The sequence below is a fragment of the Dipodomys spectabilis genome, unplaced genomic scaffold (assembly GCF_019054845.1).
Source record: "Dipodomys spectabilis isolate Male_0828 unplaced genomic scaffold, ASM1905484v1 ptg000297l, whole genome shotgun sequence".
NCBI classification, from domain to species: Eukaryota; Metazoa; Chordata; class Mammalia; order Rodentia; family Heteromyidae; genus Dipodomys; species Dipodomys spectabilis.
This window is the reverse complement of record NW_024870974.1, coordinates 19,170,553-19,195,638: the sequence shown is the minus strand read 5'-3', so window position 1 is coordinate 19,195,638 and position 25,086 is coordinate 19,170,553. Positions and strand designations below refer to the sequence as shown.

Here is a 25,086-nt window from a genome sequence, read left to right as displayed (position 1 = left end):
TCCATCACTTCCTGTGGCAAGTCCCTCAGAGAAACTCCACTTCTGGCCAGGGCAGAGGTTCGTGACAGAGGGCCAAGGTGAAGTGGCTGCGGTCCTAACTCACCTGTGTGCAGCGAGAGGTGTCGGGACAGCGTCTGCTGTCGGCCAAACACTTTCCCACACACGTCACAGGGAAAGAGCTGGTCATTGAACTTCCAGGATGGCAATCCATTTCCAGCCTCCAGGACGATCTTTTCTGTTTCTGGGCAAAAAGAAGAGAGCACTGTGAGAAACGATTGAGTCGTGAATCCGTGTCACTTGGGCCCATCTAGGTATACAGCAGAGGCTCCCAAGCCGAATGTGGCTGGTGCCCATCTTCATTTATGTCCTTTCTCTTAAGATCGTTCGTGAAAGCTGAGGAGGCAAAGGGATTCCAACTCCAGCTGAGCATCCTCTTCCATGGCTACAGGTCACAGCGCAGCCTGACCCATCTAACACCACATACTTACCCATACTTGATGAGCGAGAAAGTGGTTGAGTTGCATGTTAAATTTTTTCTAAGTGCAGATTCTTGGTACAGATAGAAAATAAAGTATGCTAAAGAAAGCACTTTCTCTGGTCTTTTTGATGACTCCCTCCTTTCATTCCATATTGTACAAAAATGCCTGCTGCTCCACATCAAACTTTCTAATGCAAGAAAGTACAGCTAGAATTTCCCCCAAAGCCTCACACTGTAAAAAAAAAAGTAAGTGCCACGAGTTATCTGCACATAATTCATAGCCTTGATTGAACTAAGTAGACAGGGATACACGTTACCATCTTAGAACATTTTTATTTTCTTACAGTCATCTCTAGGATGATCTGACCCATACCTCTTTTTCAATGAACTGCAGTGGGTCATGCAACTGTCCCTATCAATAATGTTAGGAAATAGGTGACAGATGGAGTGCCACAAAGAGGGAAGGGGGCAGTTCCATGGAGACACTTGTTTGAGTGTCAGTTAAGAACAAGACAGGCAATGCACTGACTTCTCATCTTGTCCTTTACAGCAGTAAATTCTATCTTTGTAAATCCCAGGTCTACTGTAGAACCAAGCTCCACATGGCAGCAAGTAAATGGTGTTAGAACTTTCCTGAAGATCCAAGCAGGCACACTGGTCAGAGATGACATCAGCAGAAAGAACCCAACTTCACACCATTTGGCTAACGCTACTTCCCAGACACACACTCCCCCTGTATTTGGATGAGCCAACTGGATCAATCTCACTTGAATAAGACTTGCCAGATAGCCTAATCTGAGGAAAGGAGGAACAAATACAACTGTTCATTTGGAAAGGGCAGAAAGGGAATGATGGTGAAATTTCAGTAATGTTTGTTGTGAGGCACCTGCCAACAATTCCAACACTGATAAAACACATTTATCGATTGGTCTGTGTTTGTTAAAAGGCAGCTCTTTGGGCCTTAAGGGAGAAGAGCCAGTTGTATTAAAGCAGGAATGTGTGACTAAAATCTGCAAGGCAAGGTGGTGGAGCAATGGGGAGGAGAGGAGGGAGAAAGGGAGGGGGATGCAGGTAGACCTTCTGAATTTAAGAACTACTCTTCTATGACTTCACTGTCTGGTCCAGTGGTGGACAGTGCAACCACGTAGCATCAAGAGGGTATTATAAAGTAGTTCCTTTTAAGTGTGTAATCAACACAGCACTTCCAAGGAGGGTGAGAGTAATAATTATAAAAGAGAGGTTAAGAGGGTACAGGGTCTTCTAATACATTCACAAGAATGAGTTAATTGGGTCACAGACCCAACAAGTAGATACAATTAAAAATGAAGAAGTCTCTTAATAATTCTTTCAAGTGTTAGTCATGTACTTGAGAAGCTGAAGCATCATAAAGAGTACAATTCGTTCCACAGCCTTAGAAAGTGATGAAAACTACTAGACAGTGCTTCCTCCCTTCTTTTTCTCTTCCCCTCCCTCCCTCTCTCCCTCTTTGCACCAGGCATTAAATGCAGGACCTTGTTCATGCTAGGTAAAGTTCCACCACTGAGCTATATACCTCTAACTAAGGCATTGTTTTCTGTGAAGCAGACAGGTTGTACAAGATGGAGCACTTTCACCTCGATGGTACTGCTGGAAGAGGAGGATCAGTGCTGGAAGAATCAGACACTATCAATGCAAATCTCCCAGCTCTTTCCATTGATAGTGAACCCAGGCTCCTTTCTTATAATGCAGAAGTCTAACTGGCAAAGACACAGCATGAGAAACTATGCTTCTCAATACCTAGTGATCAAAGGGGGCAAGTCTCATTTCATGCATGAAACTTGGGAAGATAAAAGCCATCAAATCAAGCATACCTCCAAAACTTTCCACAAAATACACCCATCTGGTAGAATTTGGAGGAAGCATGACCAAACTCTGCTTGTTAGAACATCAATGCTTCCATTTGCAAAGGACAAAATGACGGGTTCATTCCAAGTCTTCTCTCACCAGAGTCCCCTACAGTTGTGTAAGGTTGAGAATAGTTTCCACACTGCCTAAGTTTCTAACCTGCCCCAAACCTTGGTTCAAAAGGGTGCCTGAACCACATCTCTTCTTATATATAAGGAAACTGAGGCGGAGATGATGGAGCATGGTCTTATTACACAAATGAGCCACACAAAATGAAAAGTAAAGGCTATGGTAAACAGAGCAGCTATTTCTTTTCTAAGAGAGTGCTGGCTCTTAGATGCTTAGATATATATTCTTAGATTCCAAGTGGACAGATGCAGATTTCGCGACAATTCACAGATATTAGGATTTTTCTCCCTCTCTTTTTTTTGAAAAAGAGAGGGGAACCTGTGATAGTTCCAGGCTTGAAGAAATGGGAACCCATCACAGGTCACAAGTTAGGACAAAGGACGATCAAGAGGAAGATCAAATGAGAACACCCTAAAAAGGAACTCTCTCTGGAATAAACTAGTTGCTATCCAAGAATGCTCCCCTGGCTCTTCCTTACCATCTGGGGTGTGTCTGGTAATAAACAAGCAAACAAAACTTTCCCAAACACAGCTCAAAACAAGAGGCCAAGGAAGGCACTTGGTTGGCTTCTGCTCATCTGGTGCACTGTATTGTGGGAAGGGACCCCACATTCTCTTATACGCCTCTCCAAGCACTACCTCCCAACCTAGCTTTGGCAAGAAAACCGCTGAGAAAGGAAGCTTCATTTGGTTAAAGCTGTGAGCAATATATTAGCCAAAATATGACCTCAACCCATAAATAACTGATCCACAGACACGACATCGGCCAACCACGGAGGAAGATGCTCCCTGCCACTGGGTCTCCATGGTGACATCGTGTATCTGGATCCATTTTCTTTCATCATCAAGGCTTGCAAAGCTTTTGAGATGTGACTCACGTGAGATTCGGAAACCTTACCTATCAGGTCATCTTCCATGTAGCTCATGGAACTTTCTAGAAACCTCACCTGCCGAGAGGCACTACTGAAGAGTCAGCTGTGTCTTGGGCCTCTTTGGTGCTTATTGCCATTCCAGTACTTGCAGTTCTTTTAAAATAGTTTTAAAAATATTTTTAAGGGCCATTTCAATTTAGGGTAACTTTTCAATCTTTAGCTGTTTAGCTCAGGTCTATCTTGCAGCATGGGGACCAGCCAAATGCAGATGGCAGGCGGGGTGGCCTTCCCACTTAGCACTAGTGACCCTGCACAAGATGGTGGGGGTGGAGTTCACGGCTGCTCCAAGGTCCCCTGGGGCCATTGCTTACAGCTCTCAGTGCAACCACTTTCCTCCTGAAGGATCAGTTCAGATGTTCTCTCAGATTGGGATAGTTTTGCTTGTGGAGATGAACTGCTAAGATAGAATTTAGCAATTGTTTATTATTTTGGGGGGAGATTAATATGTGAGCGACTAAAAACACTGGATGGAGATTGTCAGACATAAAAGAGTTCACAGCTTTGATCATCTTTGGTCTCATTTCAAACTTTAATGCTTAGCAAATTTAGCAAAGTAGACTCCTGTGTCACTACTTCTGGACACTGCACGCCCAGGTTCTGGGGAGACAAATTGTCAAGCATGTCTCCAAAATGGTTCAGGAAATGACACCCTTTGGTCAAGTCCAGAAGGGAGCTCTATCAAACTCTCTTGGTCAGAACAAGCAGAGCACTCGGGTATCTGCAACCAAATCATTCATTTTTGCGAGGCAAAAAAAAAGCATAAAGTGCAGACCTCTCCCACCCCACGCACCCCACAACACACAGGGCTGAGAGCAGTTTCCATAGTAACTAAGTCTCCATCCTGCTTCCAGCTAGGTACAAAGAACCTGAGCTGCCATCGAGTTCCATGTTCTCTCACACACAAGGAGCAGGATGCGGAGAGAGCGTGGGTGACTGTCCGGGGTAACCTGGCTAGAGGCTGGCGGAGTGCAGGCTGACCCATGGACTCAGTCAAGCTCCTTCAAGCTATAAGCCAGTGCCAAAGTCAACAACAAACAGGACTCTGTGCAGTTGGTTCTCAGCAATGAGACTGCCTTGCAGCAGCATCTCAGGAAAGCTGGCTGGTAGCTTTTGCTCAGTGCTGGGCGATGGACCCCAATGAGCAAGTGCTCATGGCTGATTCTTATCTGTTAAGCTGGAGAAGAACCATGAAACCACGTTGCTGTTTTGCTGGGTAAACTTCCCTCCCTTCCCTCCTTCCTTCCTTCCTTTCTTCCTTTATTATTTTTTCCTCTTCCTCCCTCCTCTCCTTGCCCTCCGCCTCCTCCTCTTCCTTCTCCCCCGCTTCCCCCTCCTCGAAAAGGGCTTGGATGAAACCGAGGCTGGCCTCAAACTTTCAACATTCCTGGTTTGGCCTCTTGAGCTTCCTTACTTTTTTTGTCTCTTCATGGTAGCAAAATCCTGTATCACCATCTCACAAAGTAATTTAAAAAATACAAGTCAGGCATGGAAATTGTGTCGTTTCTGGCAGACACTGATGGCCACTTAATACACACCAGAATTGCTTTTTTTTAGGGTGGCACCATGCCCAGTCACACACGCAGATCTATCTTTCCAATTCGGTCACTGACAGGGACTGGTCATGAAACCCAATTCTGGACGATGAGACGTGTGCAGAAGTTCCTTCCCAGAGATGTTCTGGCTCCCCCAACCACTCAAATCCCCAAAATATAGTCTTGTAAAAAGGCGTTGCCTTTGCCCCTGGGCTTTCCCTGCCGTGGCTGTCTGGAGGTGAACAGCTGCCTTTCAACTATGAGCTGGAAGCCGTGGATAATGGTGGGGGAGGGGAAGGTCAGGAGGCTGGGTCCTTGATGCCTCCACCAGCCTCATACTGACTTCCAAGGCTCATTCTTTCTCATGTGGAGAAAACGTATCTTCATTGGGCTAAGCTCCTGTGGATAAGCTGGACATAATTCTAATGGAGAAAGACCCTATCTTGCCATTTATTTCCTTTATGTAAAAGAATACTGAGTTTGTTAAAAGTTTAACAAGGAGACAATGTACAATTAAAATAAATAAATTTATAATAAATAAAATACAGGAGAACGTGCCATTGTGCTAGGCACAGAGTATGCATTTTTCACAATGCATTTGCCATAATAACAGCTCTCTGCCTTAGGTGCTACGATCAGCAGCCTACTTTATCAAAGGGGGAAAATGGGTATCAGGCTTAGAGTAGTCGGATTCAAGGTCACCCAGCTCGACAGCCTATCTCAAACTCAAGGCTTTTGACTCAAAAGTCTCTATGTTTAACCATTCATAACATTATACAACTAAAGAGGAAAACTTAACAGGGTGAATTTATTTCACCAGAAAAAAAAATCTTAAATCTTTTCCAATTTGGATTTAATCTCACTTCAAATATTCCTATATCCATTCATCATAAAGGAGCTGCTTCTATAATCACAGAATTTTACCAAGAGCTTCATGGAAGTTGGGAAGCAACCCAACCTTTTCCCTCAGAAAGGGCTTGGAGAGAGTGCGGAACGCTCGGCCTCTGTCTCACTTCTGTTACCCACCTCTTCTTGGGCCATTTCCTTGGTCTTTATGTCTGGCGGGTTTGTGCATGCTATGATTTTTATCTTAAATGTCCTCTCAGGTGCTACTGGAAAGTGGCAGTGCCTTTAAGAGGTGGGGCTTCTTAAAGGTGAGAGGCTGTCTGGTCGCTGGGGGCATATCCCAGCTTTCTTTCGCTCTCTGTGGTTTCCTGGTGTTGAGGTGCACAGCTTTGCGCCACCACATGCTCCCATCATGACGTGCTGTGAGCCCCCTCCCCCACCCCCCCACGCCCTGGCCTAAAAGTAACAGGACCACACAGTCATGAACGGGAATTTCCAAAATTGTGATTCAAATAACCCTTTTCTCTCCATAAACTGAGTTTTCCAGATATTTGTTACAGTAACAGAAAGCTGACCTAGCATGCACGTATAAGAAATCTGAGCTCCAATTATGCAGATTTTAATTATATAATTCTTTTCGAGCCAGTTCATACTTGTCTCACACTAACACAATAGTGGCCTGTTCTTTCAGTTCTTTTCAGAAAAGAAAAATAGCCAGCATTCAAGACCACACGAGGTGTCAAATCCCAAACTTCTCCTCTACAGTTTACTACAGAGAGACATATAAAACACCTTGAGCACACTGCCATGGTTTAGGTAGATAAAACAATTTCTTCTTCTTTTTTCCTTTCTTATTGTTATGCTAAAAGTATATGTGCTGATTACATGAGGAAAAGAAAAAACTGTAAGAACAGAATAGACGTCTATGGTTTAAAAAAAAAATAACCTATTTGAGATGGAGCGAGCAGGGGCAGGGAGCTCGGGGGAAGGCCCCTCGCCAAGACCAGGCCTCTGAGTTTGATCTCAGCTGCGAAAAAACAAATAGATAAATCTAAAGATTGAAAGTTCATTTTTCTAAAATTCCTTGTGCAACACCAAACTTCAATGTTCTTTCGTTGCTAAAATGCAATGCATCACACCTACAAAATATGCCTTTTAAAATATTTATGCTTTCTTTTTAGAATTTATGCCCCAGTCATTCCCAAATTCTATCAAGTAAGCCTACAGAGATCTTGTAGTTCTCCTGGAGACGAGGATGCTCTGGCATTTCCAGTTATTCTAGTCTTCTTTTCTTATGGATTGAGCATAGCAAGCATTCCTTTAAGATCTCTAAATTTCCTTCGAGCCTATTGGCTTTTACATGCTGCAGTATTCTTGAGCAACTGTATTATTTCAAGTTTTCAGTCCTACTCTTTGCTCTGTCTCTAACCTACTGAAATTGTGGGTAACTCCTGCCTTTGTTCTGACCTTGGGGGTTCAGTACACTATAAAACTTATGTTTGATGGGAGAGTTAACATTTGAAAGAAACACTGATTGCAAATGTTTTTTTTCTCAGATATAGTACTTATTTGATTAAGCAGAATTACATGTTTTCCTAGAATTGAGCTTGTGAATGGGTTTCTTTAATTATTCACACACACCCCTCCCCCCCCCCCCCCCACCAGATGGGAAGAATAGACACAGGATTGGTAAATACTCTGGGCCTTCAAGCCCTTTGAGACTAGAATGGCACTGAATAAACAAGAGATTCATTGCTCATAGTTCTATAGATGCTAGAAGCTACTAATCAAGATACCAACAAATTTGGTGTCTTGCAAGAGTTCTTTTCAGGTAGGCAGGCATCTTCTCACTTGGCACAAGAATCAAGGTGTCTCTCTTGGGCTTGTTTTATAAAGGCTCCAGTCCCATATGAGGGCTCACTCTCCAAAATCCCCATATTCCAACCCCATCATTTTAGGGATGGAGATTCTAATCTATGGCGTCTGGGAGGACAGAGCCATTTGGACCAGAGCACCTTGCTAGCTGAGACAGGAGTGAAGAGATTGTTAATATTTTTCTAAGAAACTATGTGAATTCCTGACACCACTGGTAATTTATTACCAATACTAATAATTACACTGTTGTCAAACACTTGGCTTTTTACATAAATAACATAAGCCATCTGCTTCATTCTCTGCATTCTGAATATCCATATGCTTTTCTTAGTGAGGGGGGAAAGCTATGGATTTAGACATAGTTGAAACAGGAATTCTACAGATGGATGGTTAAGACTGACTTAAATAATGTAGTACTCATCTGGGTACTATGCTAAGGGCTTTTCCTATATGACTGCATTTAACTCTCGTGCAGCGCATTAAGGTTGGTATCAAGATTATTCTCATATATAGACAAGGAAAACAACTGATTAAGGAGTCAGTCTGCTCTCGCACAATGATGTTGAGCTGGGATTTGAACCCAGACTGGGAAGTGGGAAGAACATGCATTCTGCAGCATCTCTCACACTGCAGGTATTGCTGGATAAGCATGTGAGTGTGCCCCCCTCCCAGGAAGGACCTTTAATCTCTGTGACAGCGGTGGGGAAAGAAGGCCATTACCTCCTGTCCTTGAGATTCATCGAGGCTAGAGATCACAGTTGGACCTCGTGCTAAAAAGCCAATGTCATGTGTTTTTGTCTTCCCTGGGTGGCAAGTTCCAGTGCATCTCACGGCCTCCGACTTCAATAGAAAAGTCTATAGAGACTTCAGAAAAAAGCCAATCTTCTTAAGGTAATTCCTTAAAACCTGCCAAGTAGTATGAAGTGAAAGGGGAGAAGCTGGACAAATGGGTGGCTCCTACTTCCCCCCCAACGCTGCTCACGGCCTCAGCCCCATCAGGCGCCTGAAACACAAATGCCCCAGCTGCAGAATGAAACCAAGCTTCGTGAGGGAGATGTGATGTAAACGCCATCGTCCCCAGGACACAATCCCCTTAAAAGGTTCGACAGCACTGGACCTGTGTAGGAAAGTTTGGCCATTGCTATCATCAGCACAACACAAATAAAGTTTAAGCCACTTCTATTTTACCATTTCAGGATCAGGAAAGTGTAAGAAATGGTTTATTTTGGCTCACACACCAGAAATAGAAATATCCAACAGCCTGACTTATGTTAAAGTAACAGATAATATTCTATGGTATAACTCCAAAGGAGGAGAAATACACACTTAAAAGAACACAACTTTATTAAGGTATTGTACAGAGGGGTTAGGTAATGAATACAATGCATTTTTGGACAATGCCATATTTTAGAAAGGCATTTCCTTTACACTTCCATTTTCGAATGGAAAGGGAAATCAAATTAATTAAATATAAAAAATTCAATGCAATGGTTTCTTTGTATCACAAATCAAACTACAGAAAAAGCAAATAATAAATGTGGAAATATTGCTTGATTTCCCTTCTCCAGGGTGAAAATGTAACATGTTCTAGTTATATGCCATGTATCACTCCAGGTGTGCATGTGTGTGCATATGCGTGTTTCTTACACACTATCATAGTTACCTTTGAAAGCATCTGTTCCTGTCCTTTCTTTATAGAGCTCTTACCTATGAAACTATATAGAGCTCTTAGCTTAAAACTATATATTTGTTGACTTGATTAAAATCTAACCAATTATTGGCAAAAGTGAGCAAACATACACCGATGCAGGAACTAAGGACTGTAAGGTAAACATAAATTAATGTAAACAACGGCACCACCGAAGCCTGAGGAGTCTGAGGTTGTGCCCCATTTCCACTTTCCAGAACCTAAATTCGCCATTGCTATCAAGGATGGTGATGGTTTGGTGTTTTTTGGAGACTTCACTTCAGCAGGATCTTGCCTCACTTTCTGTGATCGAGGGGGCACTAGGAAAAAGGTGAGCTCCTCTCCTGGCGTGTGGCGGCTTTATGGAGATTTGAGGTGTGGCTAAGCAGACTGCTTGCTTGAGGTTGTAGAAGGAGCTCTGGGCAGGGACGGGTCAGTTCTAACTCAGCTGCCGTTTCCTGTTCACATTCTCAACCACACTACATACCAAAAGCTTTGCATAACTAGCCAGTCTTCTGAGCGGATCCCTGCGTGATGGAACACGTGCTCTAGTGCAGAACAGATGTCGCCAGGAGAATCTTGGTTTCTGCTATTTCTCACTTCTGGCACATGCACATTTGTAAACTTAATGCTGCATGAGCAAAGTTGTTTTGGGTTTTTTTGCATTTAATATTAATATGAGAACCTACAAATACTCTTGGATTTGGAGCACTGCCGCATTCTTGTCTCAACAGCATGTAGCTGCTTTTTTTCCCCCTCACAAGAATTTGCCCGGAGGCCCTGATGGTGTCCCTGAGCTGCAAATGTGGTCACATTCTAAGCGTGCAGGAAATGATGTCAGGTCCAGCTTTAAGTATGTCTACGTTTCTCACTTAAAAAGCACACACACACAGCCCATACGCATAAAGGCGATGAAAAAGCTGGTGATTGGTTGAGACCCCATTCACAGGGCCGCCTCCACTGCTAACGAGATCAGCAATGTCCACAACAGGACCCAGGATGACACCAAATCCCAGACTCTGGTCAGGCAAGGAACTGGCAAGCACAAGCTACATGGCGACTTTTCAAAGATGGCTTTTAAATAACCAGTACATTTAGAGGTCTTCGTGTTGCTGTGTCTTCACTATGTCAAAGTGTGGGTTCATAAACGGTGAAAGATCAGAGCAAGACAAACACCACACTGGAGCATGGGCCCGGGCTGCTCCCACCTCGCTGCACGGCTTTACAAGCCCAGTACCGCAGGGGCTGGTCTCCACAATGAGAGGTGTGCTCTTCTGAGCCAGTCTTTCTGGCCCTACGTGACAGGCTGTGGGAGAGCTACACTATGATTGGATTAGGTCCACAGGGAGGAGGATGTAAAGTATGAATGAAGGAAAGTGGGAATGACTGTCATTTTTCTGAACTCCTCTGCTGAATCTGCTCAGTCAGAGTCGGTATCTTATCAGTAGTTCCTCAAATAAGGCTTCTACTTCCCTTTGGATATAATTTGGAGCCAGTCAGTCATGGACAAAATCATTGAGAAAAAGGGAATTGATTGTCGGTTCTGGGCACCTGCATACATAGTCCATGAGTTGAATGACTGTCTCTACTGGAGTCAGTCATCAGTTCTGTCCTGTCTCGATGGAACCACGTGCCCCCCCCCCACACCCAGTGTCTACCCCGTTGAAAGCAAGTGCATGTCCTCTGCTCACCGGGAAGGGCACAGCAATCCCATTCCACAGGCTCAACTACTTGCCATTGGGAGCCAGGAAGGAGTGAGAGCCATACCTCATTTCTGCATTTCCACTATCAGCTTGAAGTTCTTTACTCTATCCAGTGCAGGCATGTGTACAGGGGATCTGTTTTCTCTTGTTTGTGCACAGGATGCCTCTGCAAGGGCACACATCAGAAGCTGGGACATGGGGGGGGCGGGACGGGAGGAACATGGGCGGACCACTAGGAACAGGGAACTGGTGTGAGGAAGGGAGCAGAGGAGACCTTACCAGGTCACTGGCAAATTGAGCTTCTAACCAACTGCGGCAATTTGTTGTCTCTACATCCTCTCCTAACGCCTGTGCAGAAAGTGCAGCAAAGGAACAGAGTAAGACTGACGGCAGCCATTTGTGCACCCAGCCCCACAGCATCCCGGGCAGCAAGGACGTCACGGCGCCTTCTGACGTTGCTGCTCCTCTCTCTCCATCCCCCACACGCTGACCAGAGGTTCAGACACTGGAATGTCCTCCCCAGGGGCACAACGGAGCCATCAGCAGGATTCCAGTATCATCCACTATCCCCAAACCAGAGTGAGAGCTCGTGTAGTGTTCCCCACAAACAAATTCTATTAATAAGCTTAACCTGGAGACCAACTTTTGTGTTGGCTAAAACAGACCCTGTAGAACCAAGCGTAAGAGCAGATCTCACACTTTAAGGTCAACTCTGCCATTAGGTAAAATTACTAAGAAAGCTCCCCGCTGACTTTTGCAGACAGATTTTCTACTGCTCCACAGTAGGCAGAGCAGGTGGCAGGTGACCTTCCCACCATGCTACCTTACAGCCGCTCACCTGGGCACTCTTGAAGGTGTCTCATGAGCATCTAAACTTTAAGAGATGACTTGGAAGCATCCCCCCCCCCCCCCCAGCCCACTGGAGAACTCTGCCTTTTGGGGAAAGGACTTCTCCATCTTTTCTTTTTCTTTGGTGTGCTGGTTGCTATAAGGCTACCATCCCTCTCTCATTCCCACCTGTTCCTTCTTTACTTTATTTCCTGTATTCATGAGTAGAGCCCTTTGGGGGAGGGAGGAGCTTGAAGAACTAAAACTCTTAAACTTGAATAGTTCTTAAGCGTTACATTACAGTCTGTTGAGTTGCAGAACACTGAGCTTCTGTGGTCTAAGTGGAAATGACTTATTCTTGAAGTTGTGGCTGGAGTATTGTGATCCCACTCCCGCTGCGTACTCACAATTTCAGCTAGTTTAGTCAAGATTTTGACCCAAGTCAATCTTACCAATGATCATTTCCAATTGCTTTCTGGAATCGTTTTTATTGTCATTTTCTGCTTATAGAAATAACAGGGAGTGTTGGAATAGGTGCCATTGCTCTGGCTCATTGAATTTGAGCTGAAGTGGACACAGAACCATTGTTCTACATTTTATATTGGGAGGACTGACAGGACTTTAACGCTTCCTCACTGCGCTTTTGCTGGCGTTTTCCTGGGGTTTGGAGTCACGTCCTCGTCACTTGCACCATACCCCTAGTCCTTTCAACTTCAGTTTATTTTTCAAGCACAGTCTCATTCATTTTTCCTGCAGATAGCCTTAGTTGGTACGATCTTCCCTGAGTAGCTGGGATTATTAAACCCAGCCTGGTAACGTTCGTTTGCTTGTTTACTATTTTGGTAAGTTAGAGAACAAGACATTAATTTTTAACTTGCCTTGAAAGACTCTAAGAAAAAAAAATTAAGACAAAGGTGTATACTGTACTGGAGAAAGGCAGCCCCAACTCGCTTTATGAATTCACAAAGGAATTGTTAATACAACATAGCAACGTGCAGGTAAGAAACAGACCTGCTTTCAAAGTTGATGTCAGTAAAACATAAGCAATGACTTAACAATAAATATGTCTTAGAGACCAAAATCTTCTCTCAACACAGGGTTTTGTCTACATGTAAGCATACGTGTGTTTTTGGCTTTAAACATGTTCACCCTTTTGGTGGTGCATGGAGTGGAGGAGATCAAGTTTCTGTCCAGATTAAAGATCTGGACAGGATGTTGAGATCTGAAATGCTGGAAGAGGTAAGGCGGCTACTGCCATTTGCAGACCTTCACAGGAGCGAAAGTTCCACAATGAGTTTTTAAATATCTTTAGTGGGGAGTAAAAGAAAGAACTAGCATGGATCTAAGGAGACTGGATTGGACTGAACAGAAAGCCCTGGCCTTGAGGGGAGGGAGGGGCGTTGACAGGGCAGCTGTGGCATCTGTCTTGGCCGTGCCACGTTCCAGCTGGCGCCCATGTGGCTTCCAGTGAGAGGCTAGCACCCACAGGCCCACATCCACCCCGATGCCGTGCCATCTTCAGGCTCAAGTCCAATCAAATCTGGCGTTAGTACTTCTTGTAAGGGGCGTGGGTGGTGGTGACAGCAATATAAAATTAGATCAAAGTGTAAAAAGCATCAGTACCTGATGCTTTCACTCTCTGGCTGCCCTCTGCCAACTGAGCCATGCCTCCAGCCCCTACAAGTGTTTTTGGAGATTTAAAAACGAAACAGAGGTCTGGGAAGGTGGCTCAGTGGTAGAGCGCTTGCCTTGCATGCATGAGGCCCTAGGTTTGATTCCTCAGCACCCCATAAGCAAAAAAAGCCAGAAGTAGCACTGTGGCTCATGTGGTAGAGCGCTAGCCTTGAGCTGAAGCGCTGAGGGACAGTGCCCAGGCCCAGAGTTCAGGCCCCACGACTGCCAAAAAACAAAACTGAATAGATGAAATGAACAGGCTCCAATCTGCTGTTGAGAAATGCAGCGGGGGCCAGGAGTCCCCTGCAATCACGGAATGAGGGCGCTAGTGCTCACTGCGTCAGCGCTGCTCATTCATCCTCACCCCAACCCCACGCGTCTTGTCACCAGCACAGGGTCACTGTTGAGGATGAACCTAAACAGGATGCAAGAACAGGGCAGCAGAGACACGGCGGATGAACTCCTTCCCAGACCAAGACCAACCCGAGTGCTGGAGGGGTCTTCAGGTCCCTGCCTGGACTGAACATGAATGAGATACCTAAGACGGAGACACCCAGTGCTCCTCCAACATCCATGCTTTTCTTCTTTCTCTAATAAAGGAAACTCTGGGTTGAGCATGGGTGTACACTGCACCAGCCTCCCTACGCGGGAAGCATGGCCAAGAGAACACGGCCTACATCACAGGAGAAGCAGAAGCGGGATGTGCAGCCTCTACTTATGTTCCTCAAACGAGGGGCATGCCCTCATCTTCTTCTTCAGAATGCTGATGTGATGCTGGGAGCTGGAGCAGCCATATTAAACTGGGAGATGGCCCAAGGGGCCCTGGACTTTTTGCACTATGGTTGCCAAATAAAAGAGAAATATTTAAGCCACTGTAATTACGGCCTTTAAGAAAATAGCTACTGATTGGGTGGGGGGGGCAGGGGGAGGATGGGAAGGTATGGGAAGGGGAAACAAAGGAGGAGGCTACAATGCTTGATAAGAAATGTATTCATTATCTTGCCCATGTAATTGTAACCCCTCTGTACAGTATTTTCACAATAAAAAAAAGAAAATAGCTACTGGCTCTTCATCATTAACTAATACTCATCATAATTTTATCATGTGAAGTGCGCTCAGTCAGGGAGTTTAGAGGGAGCAGGGTCCCTGCCCTATAATGCTTACCCCTGGTTTCCCTGGGATTTTAATGACAATTCATGAGCAAGAGTCCACTGCAGTTGACGCCTGATTTTAGGTCAGTGTCACAATAAACAGTATCATAACTGCCCAGCTGTTTTTAAATAAAACAAGCATAAATGTTACTAAGGCAATCAAATAATTAACCACCGGTTAGAAACCTAAATTTTTCCCCCAAGAACAGTTAGAGCAATAACATTTAATGTGTATATCAGGTCATTGAGATTTGTTTGTTTTAATGTGTACACAGATACACACACACACACACACACACACACACATATCTGCCAACCAATACTTAATGCTGGCTCTTTCAAGACATTTCAGACCAGATAATTCCCACTCTTAGCTGGGAACCATCCATTGAAAGTAACATAAGTTAACAGGTTATGACAAAGCAGAGACTGTGACTATTGAAGTTCTAGTAGGGCGCAGCCAGGTAACCTTCTTAATATACTTTCTGGCATAGTGGTACCCTGTGGCCAGAGGCAAGAAGCAGGAGCTGATTTTTTTTTTTTTAATTAAGACGTTCACAAAGCTCCTTATATAAAGAGGCATAGACATCATTCTAAGCACATTTAACTACTATTAATCCAACTTTCTTTATTCAAAAGTAAGATAGAAATGATTGGGTATGTAAAAGGTATGTAAAATCAAAACAACAATAACAACATAACACTCTACTTCAGTGTGTGAATAGGATTCTTTTTTGTTTTTTGGGTCCGGTCATGGGGCCTGAACTCTGGGCCTGGGCGCTGTCCCTTAGCTCTTCAGCTCAAGGCTAGCTCTCTACAACTTGAGCCACAGCGCCACTTCTGGCTTTTTCCTTTTTGCTTATGTGGTGCTGAGGAATCAAACCCAAGGCCTCATGCATGCAAGGCATGTGCTCTACCACTGAGCCACCTTTCCAGCCCCTGAATAGGATTCTTTAGAAGAGAATTTGACCATTTCCCAATTGAGACTACTTCCCCCTTCAATGTCCTTCTGCATTTATACACTGCTAGTGCCACACTGAAGGATGTTCAGTTACTGAAGATCCTTTGCAGATACTTGAAAATTCATAAACATCAGTCTCTCCTCAAGTTATGCCACTTTGATACTATTTTAATGAAGGAAAGGCTTGCTGTGTTCCAAAGTATCAGCCAATTCAACCCAAATAATATCCAAGAGACATTTGTCCTATTAAGAGACAGTGGGAAAGAAGTTTCCTGAGAAAAGATGCATCAGGTCTGTCACCTGTCCCGAGAGCCAGGTGAGGAAAATGCCGACAACCTGCCGTTTCTTTCAGCTCCCTGCACTCTGGCATAATGAATGATTGTCAGGGCGTGGGAAGCCAATCAATTTGCTGCTCATTTTCGTCAACATAGCAGAAGTAATGTCCCATGGGCGGGATGGAAATTACATTATGTGTTAATTGAGAGAATTCTCTTTGCTGGTTTCTGGAGTGGGTGGAACCCAAGACACATCTTCTCTGTGCTTCTCATAATATGCTTTTAAAAGCTTAGCTGATGGTGGCAATCTATCATCTGCAGACGCCCAAGAATCCAAGATTTCAATCTGAGCACTGTAACCTGTCATGCTAGAAAGGGGGATGGGGGGATAGGGAGAAGAATCTGCTATTCACACAAAGAGATCATTTTGGGGGAACAAGAAAGGGAAGTCCAAGGCAATATATTGGACCACTGGCCCTTGTCTGCACTGACAAAGTCACCTGTCACTAAGGAAGGGCACATCCAGAGATGAGCTCCAGGTACAGAGGACTCAAGCCAGTGAATGGTTAGGAGCAGAATGTTCAAAATGTCCTCTATCTTTGCCTCCCTCCTAAGTTCAACTTGTTCATTACTGTAAGACTCTGAGATACAATTGTTCTCCAATGCTTGATTTCCTCACTAGACTGGTGCTTTATCACCTGAGCCATGCCTCCAGCTCAGCTTTTTTGCTGGTTGTTTTGGAAATGAGGTTTCATGAACTTCTTTGCCCACGCTGACTTCAAACCACAATGTTTCATATCTCTCTCTCAAGCAGTATTATTTTTAGATAAAACAGAATGTATTGGAAGTTTAACAATTTGTATCTAACATTACTATTTCATACACACACCACATACCCACACACAAACACGTGAACAAAAGGCAAAATTTACTTACTTAAAAAAAATTGAAAGCCACTGACTGAGTTCTTCCACTTACTTTGCTCTGACAAAGTATCTTAAGAGTCCAAGTCTCTTAAACTAAAAAAAAGTGCCAAATTACTTTTCGTAGTGGAGCTTTAAAGTTTCTTCTTTTAGAAACCTTTCCAATCCCATTAAACTCAGCAATTTGAACGAATCGAGGAATTTGAATGAGTCTAGGCTGCTTACTCCCATCAAGACAAAAAGAAAAATCACTTCTTTGCTAGCCAACAGTGGATCTGAATGTCTTCATTCAGCTGCCCAAGCAGAGGCCACCATGTAGGAACCCAGCTGCTTGCAGGAGGCTTTAGAATATGCCACAGAGATAACCTGAAAGTCACAGACCTGGTACCACCACCTCAGGAGCAGCAGCCCGGCAGACGCACACCTTCTCTGCCTTCCCTCTAACTAGGGAGGAGTTTTTCCAGCTGCTCCCCAAATCCCTTACAAATCAGTGCACATGCAACCCAGACAATAATAGTATTTAGATTGAGCCAGTAATGGCTTCCCCAAGGTTATCTTGTTCTCCAATCAAATAAACATGACTTAAATTCATTCACAGTGTGTGGAAGCACACATGACCATTCTGGCTGGGTTATGGATGCACACAAAAAGTAGAGTTGGTCAAAGTAGAGAACAATTTCCTTGATTTACTTCCTTCCTTCCTTCCTCCCTTCCTTCCTCCCTTCTTTGATTTCCTTCCTTCCTAACTTCCTTCCTCCCTTCCTTGCTCCCTTTCTTCCCCTTCTTCTCTCTCACCCCCCTTCCTCCTTTCCTTCCTTCCTCTTCCTTCCTTCACTCTCTCCCCTCTCCCTTTCCTTTTTCCTTTGGTTATTCAGTTGTTCTACTGCATGTTTGTACAACCTTCAAGAGAAGCCACAATTTCTGGGCAGCAATCTGTTTGTTTCAGTCAACCAGGATTTTTTTTTAAACTCTGAAATCTCTTCAATAGAAACTTCTATTTAAAATAGCAAAACTCTCTTAGGGATTTTAACCAATGTGCTAAAAGGAAATGGGTGCACACATATCCACCTGTGTGTGAATATTTACACACACATATACATATCTTGTGGACCACTTGCTACAATCTTTCCTCTCTCCACCATCTACCCCTCACTCGGGCACCTTGAGTCTTGAGGCTTGCATCACGCTAGAAGCGAAGCACAATTTTGGTTCCCCCTTGGGCTCAGTCACCCTCCCTCATAGTCTGCCTATGCTACCATCTCCTTCTATCTCAGCAAACTGCTCCAACCACTAGGTTGAAGAAGGGGTCAGAGGCAAGACTAACTAGATAATCACCTACTCTACTTTGATGGTTGAAGCACATCAAAACATTTAGCTGTGGGATGAATATCTTTTCTCCCCAGTTGTGCACAAACACCACAAACTTCTTACAACGCTCAGCAAGTATTGCATGACATCCAGATACTTTTCTACTTAATTCTTCTTTTATATCGTCTTGAATCCTCCACTACTGATAGAGAGCCCAAATAATCTATGGAGGCAGTCAATGAAGCTGTCTTCAGCCACCGAGATGGTTTGGTTAAGGGATTAAGTAGATGCAACAGAAATCTGAATGCTCATTATACATTGAAAAAAAACACTGAAACTATCTCCACTGGCAGCTGTGGGTTTATTATGGCACCTAAGTCAGACACAAAGGACATCAACGGACTGATGCCGAGCACCACAGGCAGGGCGTTGAAGCTTCTTATTTTCAACAACCAAGTCAGAGAAGATGGCATGCAGTTCTTTCACAATAGCTGGTACCCCAGGAAAAGTTAACTCATTTATCTCCTTCCTAATGGTTAAAAATAAGTAACCATTCTCAAACTTCAGTCAATCCTTGGTAATTCCCTGAATGGAAGCAAGTGACTTCCTTCACATCTTTGCATTTGATACAAGGATTTCACCACCCTTTGTTAATTATTTACAAGACATATAGCCTGAACATTTCTGACATGACTGCACCAAAATCTGCTCATGGTTACACAAGATGTCTGGGAGTCTCTTGGCAAAGACCGGTCCTGTGTCTGACCACAGTCAGGAATATCCTTAGAGACCACAGCGCAGAGCTTCACCAGTCTTGTCTTTGTTCCTTGACCTCTTATTCCCTCTCTGAATTTAATTTTTCTTTAGAAACTGTCCGATGATTGTTTAAGAAAACTAGAGAGAAAAGGACAAAAGGGAAAATAAAAAACAACAACAAAAAGTCACACCCAGGGTTCTCCTGATTGCCAAGGACAACTGCTCTGAGCATTCCTGTTCAGCTCTCATTTTCCTTCTCCATGTCCAAATGCCTTTTCTTCAAGCACGCCATTAATTACTATGAAAGACATGGAATCCAAGCCAAATCTCCGCATGACACCAGTGATGGTATTTTTAAAATACCACATTTTCGAGTGATAAAAGTAACAGTTGGGAGACAGACAGAAGTGCCTTAAAAATTAACATTTTTCAGAAAAATGAAAAACAATTTGACCAAAAATAGTGTTAAAAATAGCTTTCACATACCGAAAGCATGCCTACATGTTAAAAGCATTTGAAAGAGCTCACATTTCTTCTTCTTCTTCCTCCTCTTCCTTTTTTTTTTTTTTTTACCTCCTTTCTTTTCTGGAGTAAACTTTCCCTCTGCTTTTATTTTTGGCAACTGCCCATAGAGTTACAGACAAAATTAGTAAGCAAAATCGGTATGTGTCATCTTGTCTCTTAAGTGTGTGTGTGTGTGTGTGTATACACGTATAAATATACACTTTATATATTATATGAATAACACACATGTGTATATATATATTATATATATATATACACCTATGCCCCAAATTCATATCAGTGGTTAATTCCTGCCTCCACACTCTCCAATGAAAACTGGGCAGCCAGGGGTTAGACTTAATCTCTTTGGTAAATCATTCTACTTTTGGGCTCTCTTACTCCCTAATTATCCTGTTTCCTGGCCTCTTTCCCATTCCTGTAACATAGCTGATTTGCCCAATAACCTCCTCAGCCTCCTTCCTGGGAGCTACCCATTCACAAATCTTTCAATTGCACATCCCGAGCCTAATCCCATTGAAGTTCATAAAGAAGCAGCTGCTCTGTGTGACTCATTCCTGAGGACTTTCGGCGGGAAACTAGACACCACAGCTGGATGAATCATTCTGACTGGAAAGCCCCCATGGGAAGGAGGCACCCCAACAGGCATGGGACGGAGGCTGGGAACTCATGAAAGTCCCATGCAGCAACACACACAGGCCATTTGTGCTTGTTAGTCTAAAGGATTTTGATAACTGAATATAGGTTCTACGCCCCAACCTGCTGCAACTTTTTTTCCTTGAAGATTTCCATCTCTTCCACCTCAAGCATCTGCAGGCATTGAAATGTGGCTCTGCCAAAATCAAACTTGTCTAAAGCTCCAAGCATATCTTTGTGATAAGAAACTTCCAGAAAGATCTGGTGTCAAGCACTCAGTTTGAGAATATATAAGACAATTACTCTGTTGCTCAAAATGGAAAGTGTCTTTTGAATATACAAATAATATATTTATTGTAAGAACAATAGTACAAAAAATGTAAGTGAAAATCATTTACAATCCCAACTAAACTGAGGTAAATTTAGTATTTCTACATTTTACCCTTTTCTGATCTTTTTCCCCTGTATACACACATTTTGACAAATGGAGGCATCAACTCATGCCTTGGATGGGTGACCTGTTTTAAATTTTCACGAAGTGTTTAAAATCTCATTCACCTGTGGTTTCCAGCTGGGGAATCTCACTGAAGAAAAATGGCTAAGAATGACTGCTTTAATCTATTCATTTTAAGAGGTCGCTTACTCTACAGATGCTTCACTATGGCTCCAAGTTGTATGTGTGGATGGGGCGGGGGTGGGAGGGGGACAGATAGAAGATGTAAGGACAGACAGACAGCCAGAGACAGAAAGACAAAGACAGAGAGACAGAGACAGAGACAGAGGGAGGGCAGGCACGTGCTCACATGTGCAAATGACGCACACGAGCAATTACAACTACATCTCACTTACTGTCATCTTCATTCTACTCTTCAGCCACCATTCACTTACTCTGTCAGTGGAGGGATCATCTGAGCATACACAAGCATACTGTGTGAACATAAAAGGTTCTTCCTTCTTTAAAAAACATAAATGGGATCATGGTGACACATGTCTGGAGCTCGGGTTGTGTGTGTGTGTGTGTGTGTGTGTGTTTTAATCTAACGAATATCCTGGACATCTTTTCAAATAAATTCTGACAGCTCTTCTTTCTCTGATAATGGCTGTGAGGTTTTGCACGGGACCGCAGGCTGTCCCTCACCCATTCCCAGCCTCGGGGCACTCCGTTTGTTTTCCCACCTTTGTGCTCTAGAGCATCCCCCCGTCTGTGGACTTGAGAGAACCCATAGACATGTCAAGTTCTGCACCTCCTTTCACCTCCATCTACTACACCCTCCAGAAATGCCCAATGCCTTGCATGGTGGCCAGCAAGTAGCTGTGCACCTAACGTGAGAAAATGAGCTGTGGAGGCCCATGATGTTTCTCCCACCAAGGTAAGCATTCTGTTCTAGAGCTGCCTCAGCCACACACGCTACAGAGAGAAACCAGTGCTTGTAAACGTTTTATCACATGCCTTACAGGTATAATGTGGGTTAAAAAAAATCTGTACTACAGCCTTATGGAGAGCCCTCTTCAAGAGAACATTCACAATGATGACTGTTCTACAAACAACACCGTTTTCTAACAACAAGCTTTCATCCAAGATCTGCTGAGTTATAATGGATGCTGCCTTCTGGGGGAGATAATGGTAAAAAAAAAAAAAAAAAGACAGTTTCTACTCAACGGGAGCTTAGAGCCACACCAGGAAGTGGGGAAGTAAATAGGAGACTGTATATATCTAAGGACATCTGGTTTTGGAATTCTAGGGAACAATTCCCAAAGGGAGCAGTGGCTACTAACAACCAAAGTAGCCTATGGGGACGGGGCGCACTCGCGTGCCGTCCAAGCGCCGACTTCACCGTGGCGCCGGTGGGAAAGCACCAGGGCTGGGGATGGGAACCTGCCTTCTAGAAAACCAGAGCACCGGGGTTGTCCCCATTGCTAATTTATTGCATAGTGGTTTTATCTCTCATGCTTTGGCTCTTACCTCCACCCCATTGCCAGTACACAGTCTGTCCTGGTGTCATTTCCAGACATATAAAACCAAACCTTAAATGCACTCAGCTCTGTCTCACAGTGTGTTTCTGGGGGAATCCAAACGTGGAGCAAACACAGGAGTGAGGTATTGTGAGCGATGAGGATGATGCTACCTAGTAAGATAGGAAAGCTGGACAGTGGTGGCCCATGCCTATAATCCTAGCCACTCAGGAGGCTGAAATCAAGATGGTGGCTCAAAGTCAGCCCAGGTCAAAGTCTGTGAGACTCTCATCTTCAATTAACCACAGGAAAACTGTTAGTGGACCTGCGGCTCAAAGTGACCAAACAACCAGTTACCTCCTTCCTTCTATTTTTGTGTCTCAAAGAAGGCATCTAAACTAAATATCTATCTATCTATCTATCTATCTATCTATCTATCTATCTATCTATCTATCTATCTATCTATCTATCTATCTATCTATCTATCTATCTATCTATCTATCTACCTACCTACCAATCTATCTGTCTACCTACCAATCTATCTATCCATCCATCTATCTACCAATCTATCTATCTATCCATCCATGTTGCCACCCTGTTAGAATTCCTGTGTGACACCTAAGTTAAGGGTTAAACTAAGCTTCATTAGCTAAATTTTGGATTAAAGCTAATTTGGACACAAAGCTGACAATACCTAATTAATGAAAGACCTTTCTCTACAAATTGTACTTAATAGGACAACTCTTTTAGAATAAAATAAACTCTCCTTTAGAATTAAATAAATACCTACACTGAGGCCAAACCAGCTGGTGTGGGCTAGCTGGGTGTAGTAATGAGCACACACAATCTTAGCCTTAAATAACGTTATCTGGATTAGGAAAATCAGAAAGTATACAACTTAGTAAACAGCTACCCAGCCCGTAACGTAACTACCATGTGCAGGAAGGAAATGCCACGGGCAGGGGAGACGAATTTTCAGAGTTGGAACCTAACAGAGAGAGGACGCACTAACCAGTATGCCCCCAGTCCCAGGCCAGCAGGTTATGTGACCTGAAGAAATGTTCCCACAAATTTTCAGCTGCAGAACTGAAGCCCATGGGCACCGTCATGGACGCCACACTCTGAAGCGGATAGGCTCTCCTACCGAGGCCCTGAGTGGTGTCCTGGGCACTGGATCCCTGCAGAAGGCACATCTTACGTACACAACTTGATGGATTTCCACAACATGAAGAGTGCATGCAATCGTGAGCCGGATGAAGAAAGCCAACATCCATCTCTCTAGCTCCCTTCCTGTGGCTCTCCTAGCCGCGACCACTCCCTGACACTGTTGTTCAAGAACTGCCTATGGGGATAGATTGGTCCTCTCTCCAGGTCTTCGTGGTAGGGGAAAAGTCCCCGCATTAAGCTGATTTCCCTCAGAATCAGCTCTCAGGATTTGGACCTCAGAAGAATATTAGGGAACCAGGATTGGAGTCATGGTAGTTCTGGACTCCTCGAACTTTTGGCAGGGTAGGCTGTGGAAGACGCCTGGAGTCCTCATCTTCTATGGGGCACTGGACTAGGGTTATACCCAGGCTCTCCATTCTAGAATGTTTCCCTCCAACGACGACCAGAATACCACTCAGCTGGGCATAACAGGTTCTATTTAACTCGTTTTAACATAGCCTCACAAGGCCTCCAGTGAACCAGGAAAAGCATTCAAATTTGCTGACGTCCTAAGAAACATTCTGAGTACAATCACAATGCCAGCTATTAGAGAAAGAGAGATAAGACAGAAGCCTCAGAGTACCGAACTGGCATGATATTATTTATCATATATTGTTCCAAGTATCTCAATTAAAGGACTACTGTTTATTTATTTATTGTCAGCCATGGGTCTTGAACTCTGGGCCTGGGTGCTGTCCCTGTGCTCTTCAGCTCAAGGCGAGCATTCCACCACTTGAGCCACAGCGCCACTTCCAGTTTTCTGGTGGTTCACTGGAGATAAGAGTCTCACAGATGTTCCTGTCCAGGCTGGCTTTGAACCGCGATCCCCAGATCTCAGCCTCCTGGGTAGCTAGGATTACAGGCGTGAGCCCCAGCGCCCAGCTACTTTTTATTCTTAATGGGAAGAAGGAAGTCTAGTGCCAAGCACTTAGGATATGTGCGGGCCACTCCAGGAAGCTGGGCGGTGCCACGCACTGGTGGGTGACATCACCCGATTTGGTGGGCGGCACCATGGAGTGGAAAGAACAGAAACACGCTGTGCCCTGTGGCTTTGCATTTCCATGCTGCCATTCACCAGCTCTACGACTTCTAGCAACTCAGTAAATCCTACACAAACCCCACGACTCGAGGGGTTGAGGCTCTGGCTGAGATGACATTTGTGATCGTGCTCAACAACTGACACATCCCTGCTAGCTGGCTCCTGCCTTCTCTGTCTCTACAGAATGAATGTTTCATCAAAAAAGGAGTTTCTGTTTTATTTGGAAAAAAAAAAGGCAAACACCAACATCCAATGTTTTTCTATGGCTCAGTCTGAATTTAAAAAGAATCTGTCATGTTTGAGAAAGATTTTACAGTAAAGAAAACACTTTACTGTAACCCAGGACGGCTTTGTATCTCTGTCCATCTGCTTGTCTGTCTGTATCTCTCCCTCTCCCCCTCTCTCTCTTCGTCTCTCCCCCTCTCTCTCTCTCTCTCTCCCTCTCTCAGTATAGGGTAGAGAGCCGGAACATAAAGGAAAGTGGCGTGCATATATTAAGACCTCTCTTTTAGGCTAACTGTCTTAAACACAGCCTTGAGATGCGGTTAATGGCACGGCAGGAGGAAGGCGACTTGGAGGCGGCGAGAGCACCGCCAGCCATTACTCTGACACAGTTCCCTCAGCAGCCCGTCTCATTGGTTTCCATGTTAGAAAAGAGCATGTGCTTGCAAGCCTTCTGTCGCTGTGGCACAGCATCTCACAGAAAGGCTTCCTAAGAAGGAGAGGTGTATTTGGGTTCACAGATCAGAGGTTTCAGCTAGCGGTTGCTGGTTCCCTCACTTTGGGCCT

At 44.1% G+C, this 25,086-nt stretch overlaps 1 protein-coding gene across 1 annotated transcript in view; it reads right to left on the bottom strand.

The window, feature by feature from the left end:
* Positions 1–25,086, bottom strand: part of Znf827 (zinc finger protein 827) — a 148,940-nt gene that overhangs the window by 18,638 nt on the left and 105,216 nt on the right. Inside the window, exon 9 of the mRNA XM_042701742.1 lies at positions 104–241. Coding sequence (XP_042557676.1) covers positions 104–241 — 138 coding nt within the window. The remainder of the gene's footprint in view (positions 1–103; positions 242–25,086) is intronic.